Source organism: Molothrus ater, chromosome 6 (genome assembly GCF_012460135.2).
Source record: "Molothrus ater isolate BHLD 08-10-18 breed brown headed cowbird chromosome 6, BPBGC_Mater_1.1, whole genome shotgun sequence".
Taxonomy (NCBI): Eukaryota; Metazoa; Chordata; class Aves; order Passeriformes; family Icteridae; genus Molothrus; species Molothrus ater.
In genome coordinates, this window is record NC_050483.2 from 50,878,579 (window position 1) to 50,892,854 (window position 14,276).

General features: G+C 39.2%; 1 protein-coding gene across 2 annotated transcripts in view; it reads left to right on the plus strand.

Annotated features, from left to right (window-relative positions):
- The first annotated feature begins 44 nt into the window (after positions 1-44).
- The window catches only part of WDR25 (WD repeat domain 25), a 59,251-nt gene continuing 45,019 nt past the window's right edge, over positions 45-14,276 (plus strand). Inside the window, exons 1-2 of one of the 2 annotated variants that reach the window (XM_036383267.1) lie at positions 45-146; positions 3,374-4,128. In XM_036383267.1, coding sequence (XP_036239160.1) covers positions 3,433-4,128 — 696 coding nt within the window. In that variant the 5' untranslated portion in view covers positions 45-146; positions 3,374-3,432. Of the gene's footprint in view, positions 147-3,274; positions 4,129-14,276 lie in introns of those variants that run through there. The other variant, XM_036383268.1, reaches the window with a different exon arrangement.

The window sequence follows — 14,276 nt, forward strand, 5'->3', positions numbered from 1 at the left end:
TCTTCCCGCTCCAGGAGCCGCGGTCTGACCCTGCCCTTCCCAACACGCGGCCCCAGCGCGGGGGCTACGGCACGCGGAACTGTTTGAGTGCGGTGCCTTGTTTTCGGCCGGCGCGTGTTTAGGAGCGGTGCGGCGGCGGCCGGCAGGTGAGTTCCGGGCGCGCTGCCGGGAGCGCAGGTACCGCGGGGGTGGCACCGGGAATCGGAACCGGGAACCGGCACCGGAACCGGCACCGGAACCGGGAACCGGGACCGGGAATCGGGACCGGGAATCGGGACCGGAACCGGGCCGGGAGGCGTTGTCCCGGCAGCACGGGTGGCCTCGGCGCCCGGGGCTCTGGGGAGAGGCGAGGGCTCTGCGGGAGAGGGAAGGAGCCGGCCTCAGTTGCTGGTGCCCTCCCGGGACCCCCTTCCTCGGGTGGGGCTGGAGAGGGCTGGGTGTTCGCAGCAGCGTCAGGGCTGGAAGGGCTCTCTGGACGTTATCCAGGCAGGGTCACCCAGAGCGGGTTACTCTGTAACGCACCCGGCTGCTGGAAGTCTCCAGACAGGGAGATCCACGCCTGCACTGAGCAGCGTGTCCCAGTGCTCTGCCACCCTCCGTGAAAAATGATTTCTCGGCTTGGGGTAGAACTTCATGTGTTTTAGTTTCTGGCCGTTGTTCCTCGTCGTGGCGGTGGGCACCACGGAAAAGAGCCTGGCACCATCCTCTGGGCACCCGCCTGTGGATATTTGTGTGAATTGATGCGCTGCCCTCTGTTCTCCAGACTAAACACGTTTCCCACGGTCTCTCATAAGAGAGACCCTCCAGACCCCTCACCATCTTTGTGGCCTCCACCGAACCCTCTCCAGTAGCTTGTTCTTTGCCCCTCGGGGCTGTGGGGCGTTCAGAGCGAGGATGGGCCCGGGGAGGGCTGTGCCCCCCGTCTGAACTCCCCGGGCCCGGTGCTCTGTGCCTTGTCCCAGCTCTGCTGGCATCACTGTGCCCCTCGAGCTGGACACTCTTCTTCAGTGCCTTCAGATAAATCAGTCTTGTGGAAGCCAAGGAAAACCAAAATGCTGCAAACTTTTCTTTTAGCTCAATACATTGCACATCAAATCATGAATAAATTCACAGTCTGGTTACAGGATGGTTCCAATCAGGTAGATTGTGGTTCCCACCCGACCCCCCCCCCCTTTTTCTTTGGTTAGGGCAGCGGCTCTGGGTGGTGTTTCTTAAAAACAAAAGTTGATGGGAAGTGTTTAGATGAGAGAGATGCTTTGTTGTTACAAAAATACTGAGGTTTATGGGTGATATGTGTGGTGGAATGGGTTTATGCTGACCAAATCTAATGGGACAGTTTCTTTCCAGTATCTCATGGGAAACATTTTTAACCTTGTATTTGCAAGGCACTATCTAGCACTTCTGAATCTCAGATTGAGTTTTGGTAGGTTCTTTTTTTTTTTTTTTTTTTTTTTTTGTTAAAACAAACTAAAGTAACTCTGTAAGTCTAACCCAATCCACTTAATCCACTTGTGCATCTTAGTTTGTAGCTTTTAGCCAGAGGTCAGCTTCTTACTATATTTGTTCTTTGGACCTGATGCATTTGGCTGGGAAATGTGTTTGGCACTGCAGTACAAACAGTAACCACTTGATACAGTTACTGAAGTGAAGCCCTTCAAAGCTCCTATTTATTTGATGTGTCAATTTACTGCTAGGAACTTCAATTTACTGTTTTTGAATTGATTTGTTAGTTAAGTTTTCATGAAACTTTTTCTGTTTAATGAAATATTGTTGTAATAAATGAAGCTGTATTATTAAAAAAAGATTTTTTCCTTGCTCTTCTTTGCTGTCACTTATAGCTGTCTTAAACTTCAGATAATGACAAAATGTCCTCTAGAGGGAGATCTTGTTGCTTTTATGTGCTGAAATGTCACCTTGTTCCAGTTAAATGTCTTATCACTTATCTTGTGGTCACCTTGTTCCAGTTAAATGTCTTATCACTTATCTTGGGAGAGATCTGTGATGATGAATGTGTGTATTATTAATTAATAAGTGCCTATCTTCTGCATCTGTGCTTAGAAATTTGATGACAACTTAGATGACAACTTAGAAATTTGATGACAGAATCTAGAGTCATGTAACACCTCCGTAGGTTATGTGAAACACAGTTGTTTTAATTCAAATAGATCTAACTCTGAAGTTAAATAAATAATCTTTGCAAGTTCCAGAGTCCGTACAGAAGTATTTGTAGGACCTGCATTTGTGGTGTCCCAGCATTTGTGGTGTCAATTCTGCAAATTCTTATGGAGAGAACTGATGACATTCATGTGTTCCCTGTTGCCATCAAGATGCTTTTGAGGGCAGTTTCTTTGCTGACCTGAACCAAGAATTTCAGCAGCCTGTCTGAAAGTGTTGTGAGTTAAATTCTTTAGCCTAATGAGTGCTAACAGCTTGGCAAGGAAACAAAGCAGTAATAAAATGTCACATTTAATCAATCATACCAGTACTTCTTGCCTATAAACAGCAGAAGTTGAAATATTACTTTGCAGACACATTGGTTGTTTGAATGTAGTTAACTCTATACTCCACATACTCCATACAGATTGTTGGAAAAATCTTGGTGGGTGGGATTATTATGAGGGTGAATTATTCTGCATGTTACATATGCAGTCTTGACAGGAGATTTCTTTCTCCTGGACACATTGAAAAAAACCTTATTCCACAGTTGAGGCATCTATGCTCTCATTTTTCTGTGAGTAAATGCAAATAGTGAATTCAGTGTAGCTTCTGGCATATCTGATCTGTAAAAAACATGTTCCATATGTGGATCATGCTCTGTGGATATAGTTGGAAAATTTCCTCCTACTGCAAGGCCGCTGAAGGGGTCAAAAATGTGTTTACACATTAACTGCCAGTTGAACCCCTACACACTTCTTTCAAGTCATCTGTAGTGTTAAGAAACAGATATTATTAGACTGGCTCCAAAACAGTTGTAGTATTTGTATTCTTATAAATGAACATACAAAACCACTACATAATTAATTAATTTCTTCTCTGTGTGTGTGTGTGTGTGGATGTAATGCTGGAAGTAAGGCAAAGTAATTTGCTGTATTTATATTTTAAGGTTGTTTTCCTTTTCATCCTCATTATCATTGTTTTGTGGTATGCATATACACCTCTGCAATGCATTAAAATGTATGCAAAGGGCTTGGAGGCAAATTGTGTTGCTTAATAGAATGTACAGTGTATTATGATAGAGGAATAAATTCATTAATAAACAGAAATAAGAGTTTTGAAGTTTTTTATTTAAGAAAGGCATATTTAGATCCCTAAGTTACTCAGATTGTAGACTCTGTAATTAATTGTGCTCTGAATGATCAATTCTTTATTTTAGATCATAATTTTGGAGGATTGCAGCACTGAGATCTCTGGAGTCTGCTGTGTCTAGCCATAATGAGTTTGGTTGCTTATGAAGATTCAGACTCCGAGACAGAAGCTGAAAAGACTGAAGCCCCTGATGCTTCTGGCAGACAAACAAACCAGCTGAGTTCTCCTGTGAGTTGTGTTCAGCACTTTGCACCTGGTAGTACAAAATCTGCACATGAAATGCACCCTGCTGGGAGCACTGGCAGATCTCGCTGGAGCAGGGTTTGTGAGGATCCCCCTGAGCATTATGTACAGAATAACAGCACTGACTTGGCACCTCCCTATTGTCAGAGGGTTTACTCTGGCCATGCTGTGGCTCACAGAAACTATGAACAGCCTTCAAGCTCTTCAACAAATTCTGGAAATGGCATTTCCCAGAAGAGAGCACATAAAGACAGCACTCCTACTCTAAAAGGAATTAGACCATATATCCCAAAACGATTGCGTCAAGAAAATTCCAATAAGCCTGAAAAAGAAGAATCTGACCAGAGAGGTAGCTCAGATTGTGATGTTAAGTTAAGTGGATCAGGAGAGCAGGCTTTGAGAAAGACCTCTGAATTAATTAAGCCATATTTGGGATCTAAATATAAAGTAACTGAAGTTCCCAAAAGCTTAATATTTTACATGTCTAAACACAGTGGCCCTGTTAATGAAATCCAGTGGTGTCCTGTACTGGAACAAAGTCACATGCTTCTTTCAGCTTCTATGGACAGAACAGTCAAGGTAATGTAAAGGAAGATGCTTTGTGGCTCAGTCATCATGTTGTATTAAACAATGCTCTTCTGGAAATAACATCCTTGCTTGTGTGTATTTAACAGTTCAAATGTACTCAGAATTTGAGGAGATGCTTTATAAGATTATTATAAATTTGCAGCCTAATCCTTCACTATACCCAGAGTTAGTTCCAATAGCTTAGAATTTGGTGGGTTTTTAATTTTTTTTTTAATTTTTAAAATTATTTTTAGGGTTTTTTTATTTTATTTTAGTCATGTCAGTGTTTTAGGCCTTAAGTAGTTAGATTTCTGCTAGATTATTTTTCATGATCTCTATCAGTGTTTTATCACAATGGCCATGAGCAGTAGGGTATGCACACAGATTCTGCCATGAGTCATTAAGCAGCTAACTGCCAGCACTGGAATAATATTTTTAATTATTCTGACAGGCCTGTGTCACATCTGCTGGAGGAGGTAGATCAGGTCAGATGGATTTTGCATCTCAGAACTGTCTTGTCATGATCTAAGGGGTTTTCCCACTTTAATTTGTTTCAAGAGTTAATTGCTCAATACTCAGAGTGAGTTTTCATCCTAGCTTTAATGAATTTGTCTTCAGTTCTTTGGTAATTTAGTCTGTCCAATGAAGATTTTGTTTTTAAAATGGGTAATGGGTATATGCTTTCCCAGCTATAGGGCTGATTGTGCCTCTGGGTTCAAATAATAGTCTTCTGAAGTGGCCTTGCACAGGAGCATACCTTTGATGAGAGTGCACAGAAAGTGTCCTTTCTGCTGGGAGACATGCTTTATTGCATCTAACATGTATTTACCATGGCAGGCACAATTATTTTCCTGCTTCTAAAATTTAGGACTTTAGTAAATCCTAAGAACATCCCTTGTACCAGAATACCAACATACTTCCTCCATTTTCTTTACCAGGATTTTGAAACCTCTTTTTTCTTAAACATTAAGTGTAGGAAAAAAAGTACCTTTGTTTCTCCTTGCAAGTCGTCTTTAGTATATTTGTTATATCTTGGCTTTTGCTTGGAGAACAGACTTAGAAGGAAAAGGCTAAGATATGCAAAAGTGCTGATAGATATTTCTGTTAAGCAGCAATGTAAATTTAGATTGTACAATATTGATCTCTGGATGTCTGAATTTGACCTTTTGTCTTAAATTGTCACATCATCTGCTTAATGTTTGTTGACTATTCCAGAGCCTCATTTGTACTGACAAGTGAAGTTATGGATGTGTTGAATTTGGTATAAAAATCTAAAGTCTAAATTGTTGCTGCAATATAAAATTATTAAAAAGTCTGGTTTGTCTTTTGAGCATAAAAAAAATTATTTTTCTGAATCAGTGTTACCATGCCTGCTTGGAATCAGTCATTAACAGTAAAGCCAGTCTTTGAAGAAATCTGACTATTTTAGGTCCCCCAAACCTTGGAAATTCAATATAAATGAAGTATATTAGTGTTGGCAACACTTCAGAGCATGTGGGTCCAAAAAATTAATGCAGGAATAACGTAGCTCTTAGGAAGTCTGTGCAAGCACTCGTTGTGTTCTGGTGGGCAGCTCGCAGGGAGCAGCAGCTCTGGATGCTGTGGGTGCTGTTCCTCAGGGAACCGCGTCGCTGTCGCGCCCATACCCGCTGGCTGTCCTGGGCAGCAGAGGGCGCGGTGACACCGAGGATTCGAGGATTCACTGCGTGTTAGGCTCCCCGATTCCCTCCCTTTCTGGGATCACGAGCACGTAAATCCCTGGTGGCTGTGGCAGCGCTGCTTTACCTTCTGGGAGTTGATTTTGGCTGTCTGCTGTTGCCTGAAGTTGTCAATTTTCCGGTATAGGCATAAAACAACCGATTGAAAATGCGGGTCAACTCTTCTTTTTTCTCATCCTTTTAACTTCACACGGATTGTATATTTTTTTTTCCCCCAAAAAACACCTGCTTGGAATTGCTCATTTAAATCCAGGCAGTGAATATGTGTCCTCTTTCCCTCTAATGGGAATATGCAGACACCCAGGATGTTTGCATGATTTACTTTCAACATCTGATCTGGGTAAAACTCAAAGCATACTTAAAAGCCTAAAATCTCTGTATGATCAGAGAGAAGAGGCAATACAGATCCTAGAAACTCTGCACTTTCAGTTAGTCACAGTTAGTCACAACTGTGACTGTTTTTAAGAGTAAATGTCTTGGATTCAGTCCTTACACCCAGCCTATGCATTAAGACATTTATATTTTGAAGTGGGAATTAGTGGGGATTTCTCAGAACAGTGTTCAAAGTTGAGATGACTGTGGTAGCTTAAGTGGTGCTTGAACCAGAGCTCTTACTCAGTTTGTATATTTTGTCTGTTCTTATAATTTCCTCTTAATAACTTCCTCTTTCATCACAAACTAAGAATTTTCCTTTGTGGGAAAGGATTTTCTTTTTTTTTTTTTTAACTCGGCATGGAGAAGGAAGAAACACTTGCTTTACTTACCTTAGTGATCATATTTTTTTTTATTTCTGTCTAAATTATGATGACTAAGTCATTCATATCACACAGATGAATGTCTAAAATGTGTCTATAGAACTGATTATGTGGTTTTTTTACTTTTTAGGTATGTGTATGTATCCTGTTTAGATCAGGAGAAAAGTACAGTCTTCCATTTATGTTCTCTCAGGTTGAAAAGTGCACTTTAACACCTTTATGAATCAATGTGAGTCGTGCTAAAGTATTTACAATAAATGAGTTGATGTTTTCAGTTTCTGTTTCTGAAGAATAACCTAAAGCTGGAAGATCATTGGAAGCATCTAGTAAAAATAACTTGCATAGTTAGGAATGAACGAACTGTGTTTCTGTGCATTTTATGGTTTTCTTTAGAAGTATTTGATCTGATTTCTTTTGTATTGCTGCATTTAAAACACCTCAAACAGTTATCAAGTGGTGAAGTTGGAAATAGTACCAGTTGTCAGCTCAGGGGCAGAATTCTTTAGAGTAACTCTCATGCCAGCAGATGGGGCACCTCAGCGTGTTAGAAAGGAATGGGAACTAAACTGCCTCTGAGTGAGGACTCAAAGACTTTAATATTGGCCTCTATGTTGTATGTTGAAGGACCCAAGTTACACGTTAATGCATGTGTTGCTAAATCTATAAGAAAACCCCTGAGTTTTCAGAGAGGCCTGAAAATAAGATAGAACCCTGTCTGGGAAGTGATAGGTATTGCAAATTATCCATGGTTCTTCAAACCTGGAGCATTAATAGAAGAATATTTAATGCTAAAATTTGAATTTGTAGGGAATGGGGAGCTCTTACTGTGGCAGTGCTGCTCTTCATGGTTACACTGTAACACTGTTGTGGAGTAGCTTGTGGTTTTAGCTTAGGTATGTATTTTAAGAAGTGTGAAACATTGTTGTCTGAACTGATTAAATTTGTTTTCTTTGAATAGCTCTTCTCTACCTTGTGTTTGAATAGCTGCTGTAAATGAATTTTAGGCACTACTGCCATTTTTGGGTTTTCCTACTTAAACACCAAAATAATGTTAATTATTATTTTAATATCTCATCCACTGTTTTTTTTTGCATAAATTTTGAGAGTTATCACTGCTGTTAAAGGTGCCTGGTTCCCATAGTGTGGATATTCAATGCTTTCTGAACATCAGACCTTTTTAGGTATTTCTGCTTTAGAACCCTAAATATGGAATCCAGAATCACATGTTACCATTGAATACAGCTTTTTGCCTTTGGTAGCAAAGAACATTAAAAAGTTGTACCTTTTTATCAGTTGCAGAATCCACAATGCTGCATTCACATTGTCAGTGTCTTTTATTTGGAAGATCTTGTCATTACACAGAGCCACACAGATGATAACATTTTCACTAGTGACTGGTGCTGGACTTAGCTTTTTAACAATTGTTCATAACTTCAGCATCCTATGCCTTTGTTCTGTATTTCCTAGTTTACCTTAAAATTAACTCAAGGTAACATCTTTATATAATCATCTGTTAGCTGTTAATTTTGTGTTTCTCATATTTTATTTAGAGCATCACAGCAGGTGTTATGTTTGTTGCAGAGGATTTTTTAATTTTCAGCACTTTCACTCTCCATTGTTAAACAAGATCAAGGAAAGAAAGTGCTGCAATTCTTGAGTATGCAAAATGTATATTAATAGCACTTTGTGTTCTAATACATTGTTGCAAGTATTTCTTATATATTTTGTTCCTTACTGGCTTAGCCGAATAGTCATTTAGTCACAGCTCTCTCAATACAAGTAAAGTAAAAGTTTTTTAAATGAGTTTAATAATGTAAGCCTCTTGAACAGGGACATTGCTGACTTCCCATGATTAAGAACAGAACAACCATCCTGGTTCAGACCAGGGATCAGTCTCTAAGTGGATGAGTAAAGAAGAACAAGTCAAAGGTTTGTGGTCCCTTTAAGTCCTCTTCTAGTCTGTGCTTATTTTCAAGTTGGGATTACTGAGCTCCTACATAGTTAATCTTTGTAACTTGCTACCTCAAGAGATTTCTTCCAGATACTTCTCCATTCTTCTGAGACTCTTTTGTGATCATTAGATTTAGAGTGGTATGTTACTCATACTCATTAAATTTAATGTACAGATTTTGGTTCCTGGAGTGTGTCAAATGCCACAAGAAATACAATTTTCAATTATACTTTCAAAGTATTTTATTATTTTGTGATTTTGTCTCTGTTAGGAGAAAGATAGTACAGTAGTATATTCCAGGAATTTTGTTATTCTTGATCCTGTTGTATTGGGCTGAATGATAGAAGATGATAACCTCAATCCATAAACTGTGTGTGGCACAGATAGTGCAACACAAATTTCCTAGATATTGGCCATTACCCTGTCTCAGAGTAACAAAATCTAATATTTTTGCTTTCAACCATTCTGTGCACAATTCACTTGGAATAGGTAGTGTTTCTTGTTGTTGTGTCACAGGTGTGTGTTTATTAAGGAATAAATTTAAGCTGCCAGCATATTTCCTGTACACTCAAGCATGGCTTTCAGAGGGCTGTAGCTCTGTCACAGCTTGGCTGGATTCAAACTGTTCACTAAGCAGAATTAGCTATCATGCTGCTAGTACCTCAAGTAGGGAAACTCTTAGATTGATTTTTAAAATTGAATTGTGGCAACATTCCTTTACTATAGGTGACAAATTGGGAAGTCATCCTGTTTGATACAAATGCTCTTTATTTGAAATATTTTGAAGATCTCTGTTGATACATTTTTAATATTGTATATTAAAAATAACAAGTAGTTCCCCCTGTTATCTTGGAGGTGGCAAGGAAATGCTAATATTCTGGATATTGTGTGCTGCTTACCTAGATGTGGGAAAAAACCCATTGTTTTCTTGTTGAAAAGGCTGCTAAATATTAGCAGAAATACTGAAGCAAAGCTCTCTTTATGAATGTTCTGGCCTTCTTCCCTTGTCTGTTTAGAACTGTGCATGTTTTTTCCAGTGACTTTAAGATTGCTGGTTATTGAGATGGCAGTACGCTTATGTGATAGGCACATGCATGGTAACACCAGCCTTTTTTGTATACCTTGATCATCTTGTAACAAAATTATTTCATACACTTCAATGAGAAGTATCCTCCATCATGCTTATTTTTGGAAGAAAAGGAACATCATGCAGGAAGGAATGTACTTGACCATCAGGGAAAGCTTCTGGCTGTGCCATGTGCCTGGGATAATCCAGGTCAGGATGTAATGGGAGCTCTCCCAATTGTTCTGCAAAAGCTGGTGACATGTATCAGAAAAGAACAGTTCATCAAAGTGGTGAATTTTGGTCTCTTCATCCCAAAGGTTTGTGTGGGTAAGAGTTGTTTCATATTTGGTATTTTAGTACCTTGATAATGTTTAGAGAGTGCTGTTAGAGAGATATATTTTTTTAATTATTTCCTTGTTTCCAGTGATGCAGTTGTCAAGGAAACAGAAATCCTTGTAATGCCTTTGTTCACTTTTTCAGAATCCACAGCTGGAGATGACTTGTATAGTTTTTATTATGTTCTGAGTGTTTGACACACTCTTAGGCCTCAAAGGATTTTTTCAAAGGAATATGTTTCTTTGGGTATAAATAGCACCATCCTCATCTCTGTAGGGTTTGATAAGCCATTGTTTCTTTCCTTCTGCACTAACAGGAACTAAATGCAGTACTGCTTTGGATTGGAATTTATCTTAACACTTGTATGAAGACTGACATTTGAGGAAAAGGGGGAGGGCAAAAATGCAGTGAACCTCTCGGCTTCTGGGTGAGGTTTTTAGCTTTGTGATGTCATGAGTTTTTTCCACTTGGAAATGACTCCTGACTTAGGATTTCCTTAAAGAATGCAGGAGCGATACCCCCGGTGTTCTTGTGAAACATTTTTTGACTGCTTTATGGCTTTGTGAGAGGATGTGGCTGTGGGGGAGAAGAGTGGGATGGATATTTCAGTGTAGCTAGTATGCCTGTGTTCCCCCTCACCCCTGCAAAAATAAATTGGGAATTATTTAAAGAAAAATTTTGAAAATAAAAGTTCTTCCAAGAGCAGGGAAGTTACTGAAGCCTGTCTGTATTTTGAGTCTGACTACAAATCCTCTTCAATTTCTTTCTCTGGAGCTTCTGCAGTGTCTTTTTTTCAGCTGCTTAGCATGATTAAGCCTTGAGGGAAAAACACTAAGGCCTTCTGTGAAATTTGGTTGACACTGATCAACAGGTGCAAAGTGGCCACAGGTGAGGTGCACAGGATAACATGGTTCTTGTGACAGTGTTATTTCACAAACCTTTCTTCTGTGGAAATCCAAAATTATGGAGACTGACTTCTAAATATCCTTACCAGTGATCTGTTCTCTCATGTTACCTAGAAAGAGTTTTGGTTACTTGTATCATTATTTGCAGAAGTATGAGGAATTTAAAGTGTTTATCTGACTTTTTTCTTAGCAACTCATCTGTCCCTAATGGGTGAGCTCTGCAGTTCCTTTCTGCTGGGAACTCTTCCAGTTGTTTCCTGTGTCTCTGAAGCAGCAGAGGAGAAAGCAACTTTGTGCTCCTGCCAGGGCAGAGTCAGGGCCAGGGATGGCAGTGGGGCAGTGCCTCTAATGCAGCTGAACTGGGAATGTCCTAAGGGAAGCTCTCCAGTTACACCCAGCACCTGTGTGGGCAGCTGCTGGGCAGGCTCATGGCAGAATGTCAGCTGAGATGGGACAGAGGAATGATGGTGTTATCCCCATTCTGAGTGTCAGATTGCTGGTGAAACAGTCAAAATTTTGGTACTTGGGAAAAAATGAGCTAAAGTACTTTTAAGTTCTTAAGTGACTATAATACATTATGGGAGTATCATTTTTTTTTGTAACAGTTAAGAAATTCTGAATATTTTTGCTGTTTTAAAATATAAATAAAACCAATCTAACTTTGCTTCTTTTCCAGAAATCTGGCTTTATAGCTGCATCTTGCATACTGCTATATATTTAAAAAAATCTGCTAACAAACCACAAGGCATCTTATGACTTTGATTCCTTACCCTTCTTGGTTTGTCAATGTTGTCAAGGAAACAACTTTTGAGAAATTTTGCTCTACTTTTTCAGGTTCTACAGAGAGATTACTTGTGTAGGATTTATCTGGCATCTGGGCTAGAAAGAGTTTTCCTGAAGTTTCTATTATTTTCACTTGCTCTTTTTAAAGCAGATTTTATTTTTAGCATGTGTCATATAGCTGCATCTTCAAGGTCATAATACCAGTGAATGTACCAAGGATTGCTAACACTTGATCTTTGGATGAAGCCTCATAGAAAGAATTTAATTGATGTCTTTGCTATATATTTATTCTATAAAAACAACTGTTAGTTATAAATTCCCTTTAAATTACAGGAGAAAGAAACATTAGAAAACCCCTTGTTCATCAAAGAACTTGCTTCATTACTATGGAACTAATGACTTACAGTCCTTTATCATACATATCATGTTTCATTGCAGTAATTATGTCTCTTCAAAGAAAAAGCATTTAGTGGCTGGTGTGGAATTGTGTTGGGTTTGTCTTACAGCTCCTGTGTGCTGGGAGACTGGTTAGATTGTTAAGGCTGGTCATTACCTTCACTGTGCTTGTGGAGGCTTTATTTTATATTCTTTTTAATAAAACTGCTATTTTTCTTCTAGGACATACCTGAAAATGTTATAAAAACTTCTGCCTTTCTCAGATGTTTCTGTTGGTTGATGGATTAAGAACACTGGGCATGATAGTGAAGACTTCAAGTGCTTGTGTGTTGTGCCTGTGCCAGCTGTGTAACACCTTGCTTCCTGAAGTCAGAACTAGGAATCTGTCCTTTTCTCTGGTCTCCTTGCCTCTTTCCAAATGATAATTTACTCTTTAAAAGAATTTTTCTCATTCTGAACCTTGTGACTAGTGCATGGAATTTTGTATTTTTATCTACTAAGGGAGGGACACAGCTGGTTTTCTATGGAAAGGATAGGAGTTAGGGGTGCAGGTGGTTAGGGCTGACACAGTCATATAAACATGTTAAAGCTAGCACTATGCTAACAATGCAGAAGAAATTAAAATTAATTAGGTAGTTCAATCTTACTCTGCTTGCTGGTACTGAAATGATGCTAGTTAAAATGTCCTCATTGCTAGCAAAACACGTAGCTGCTTGACATAATTAATAGTTTATTTCCATAATTAAATAACTAGTTTTCATGTTTAATACTGGGTTATGTCACTGACATCAGAGGGTTTAAGATTGCATCTATATTTTCCAGAGAAGAGGATCTTTAATATTTTGATTTTTTTGGTTTTTCTCTTTGTTTTTGTTTGTGTTTTGGTTTTTTTCTCTCCCCAATTATTAACATTCACAATAGCCTTGGGAATAATAAATGGTTTATTTTTTAGTTGAAAGGATGAAGTTGAAAAGAAAATTAAACTCGCCCAGGCTGACTGATAAATGCAAGATTCCTTATAGCTCAGGTTTTCAGATAGCTGTTCTAAATCACTGTGCCTCAGATAGTACTCCAAATCAGGGTGGGCAGTAAGACTCCAACAACTACTTCTTAAAATAAGAAAATCACCTGGTTAACATTGGGGATGGACTGAAATTACTTGTAAATTTAGATTAGGTAATTTCTTCCCAATAGAAATTAGTCCCTAAGTACAACTGTCTACCATTATTTTTATTTTTAGACCTGCTGCAGTGATGGGTTACTCTGTGCCATTGCACAAATACCCTGTCAGTGGGTGCACAGCTGGCACTGTCCAGCTCTGCTGTGCTGATGAACAGCCACCACCCTTCTGATGGTTGGGTCACCAGAACTTGTCCATAGCTGTTGTCCCTGCTGTGCCAGGTGCTCCCAGTGGATGATGTGCAAGAATGAGACAGATTTAATTGCTCCTTTTTGTTTGTTTTGTTTGTACTTTGTTTTATTGACTGTGTGAAGAAAGTAGTGTCTGATGGTATCTGATTTTATATATGTACATAGATCAATATAAAGCTGTAAAGCACATGAGTAGCCTTAGCTGATTGGCAGTTTTATATTTAAAAAGTAGGATAGTATTGAGGTACAGTACAAACAGCTATGATTTGAATTTTAATAGCTACTGTTTAACTGAAGCTTAAGAAAAAAATCCATGAAACTAAATGGAGTTTGTCTATGGTGGTTTTCTCTCTTTTGTTTTCAGAAAAAAGTCACAGGCCAGCAGGAGATGACGACACACAGTGTTTCAGATATTGGGAAAGCAGTTGCTAAGACTTGTGTTGTGAATAGAACAGTGCTTCTTACATCAGTAGTGGATGCTCCAAATCTGTGGGATGCAAGTGTCTGTGGGACATGCTTGTGAAAGTAGCCAGTCCTTTCTTACCTGTAGGAACTGAGGATACTTGAGGCAATTTGCCTCCAAAGTGCTGTAAGTCTGAAATTGAGGTGTCTAGCACTTATGAGGAATCCCTGCTTTTAATAGAGCATAAATGTTTGTGATTTGAAGAAGTGATTGATGCTAATGAATATGATTCATAGAGATGAAGGGGAAACCAGATTATTTAATAAATGGCTATAGTAATTTAGCTAATTATCTCCTGGAGAGCTGCAGTACATTTGAAGTTCTCCTTTGCCTGCTGGTAAGATCTTGATTGCTGAAGTGTTTTCTGGGCACAAGTACTGTCTGCTAGGAAGCACTAGTGGGTTTGTGCTTTTGGG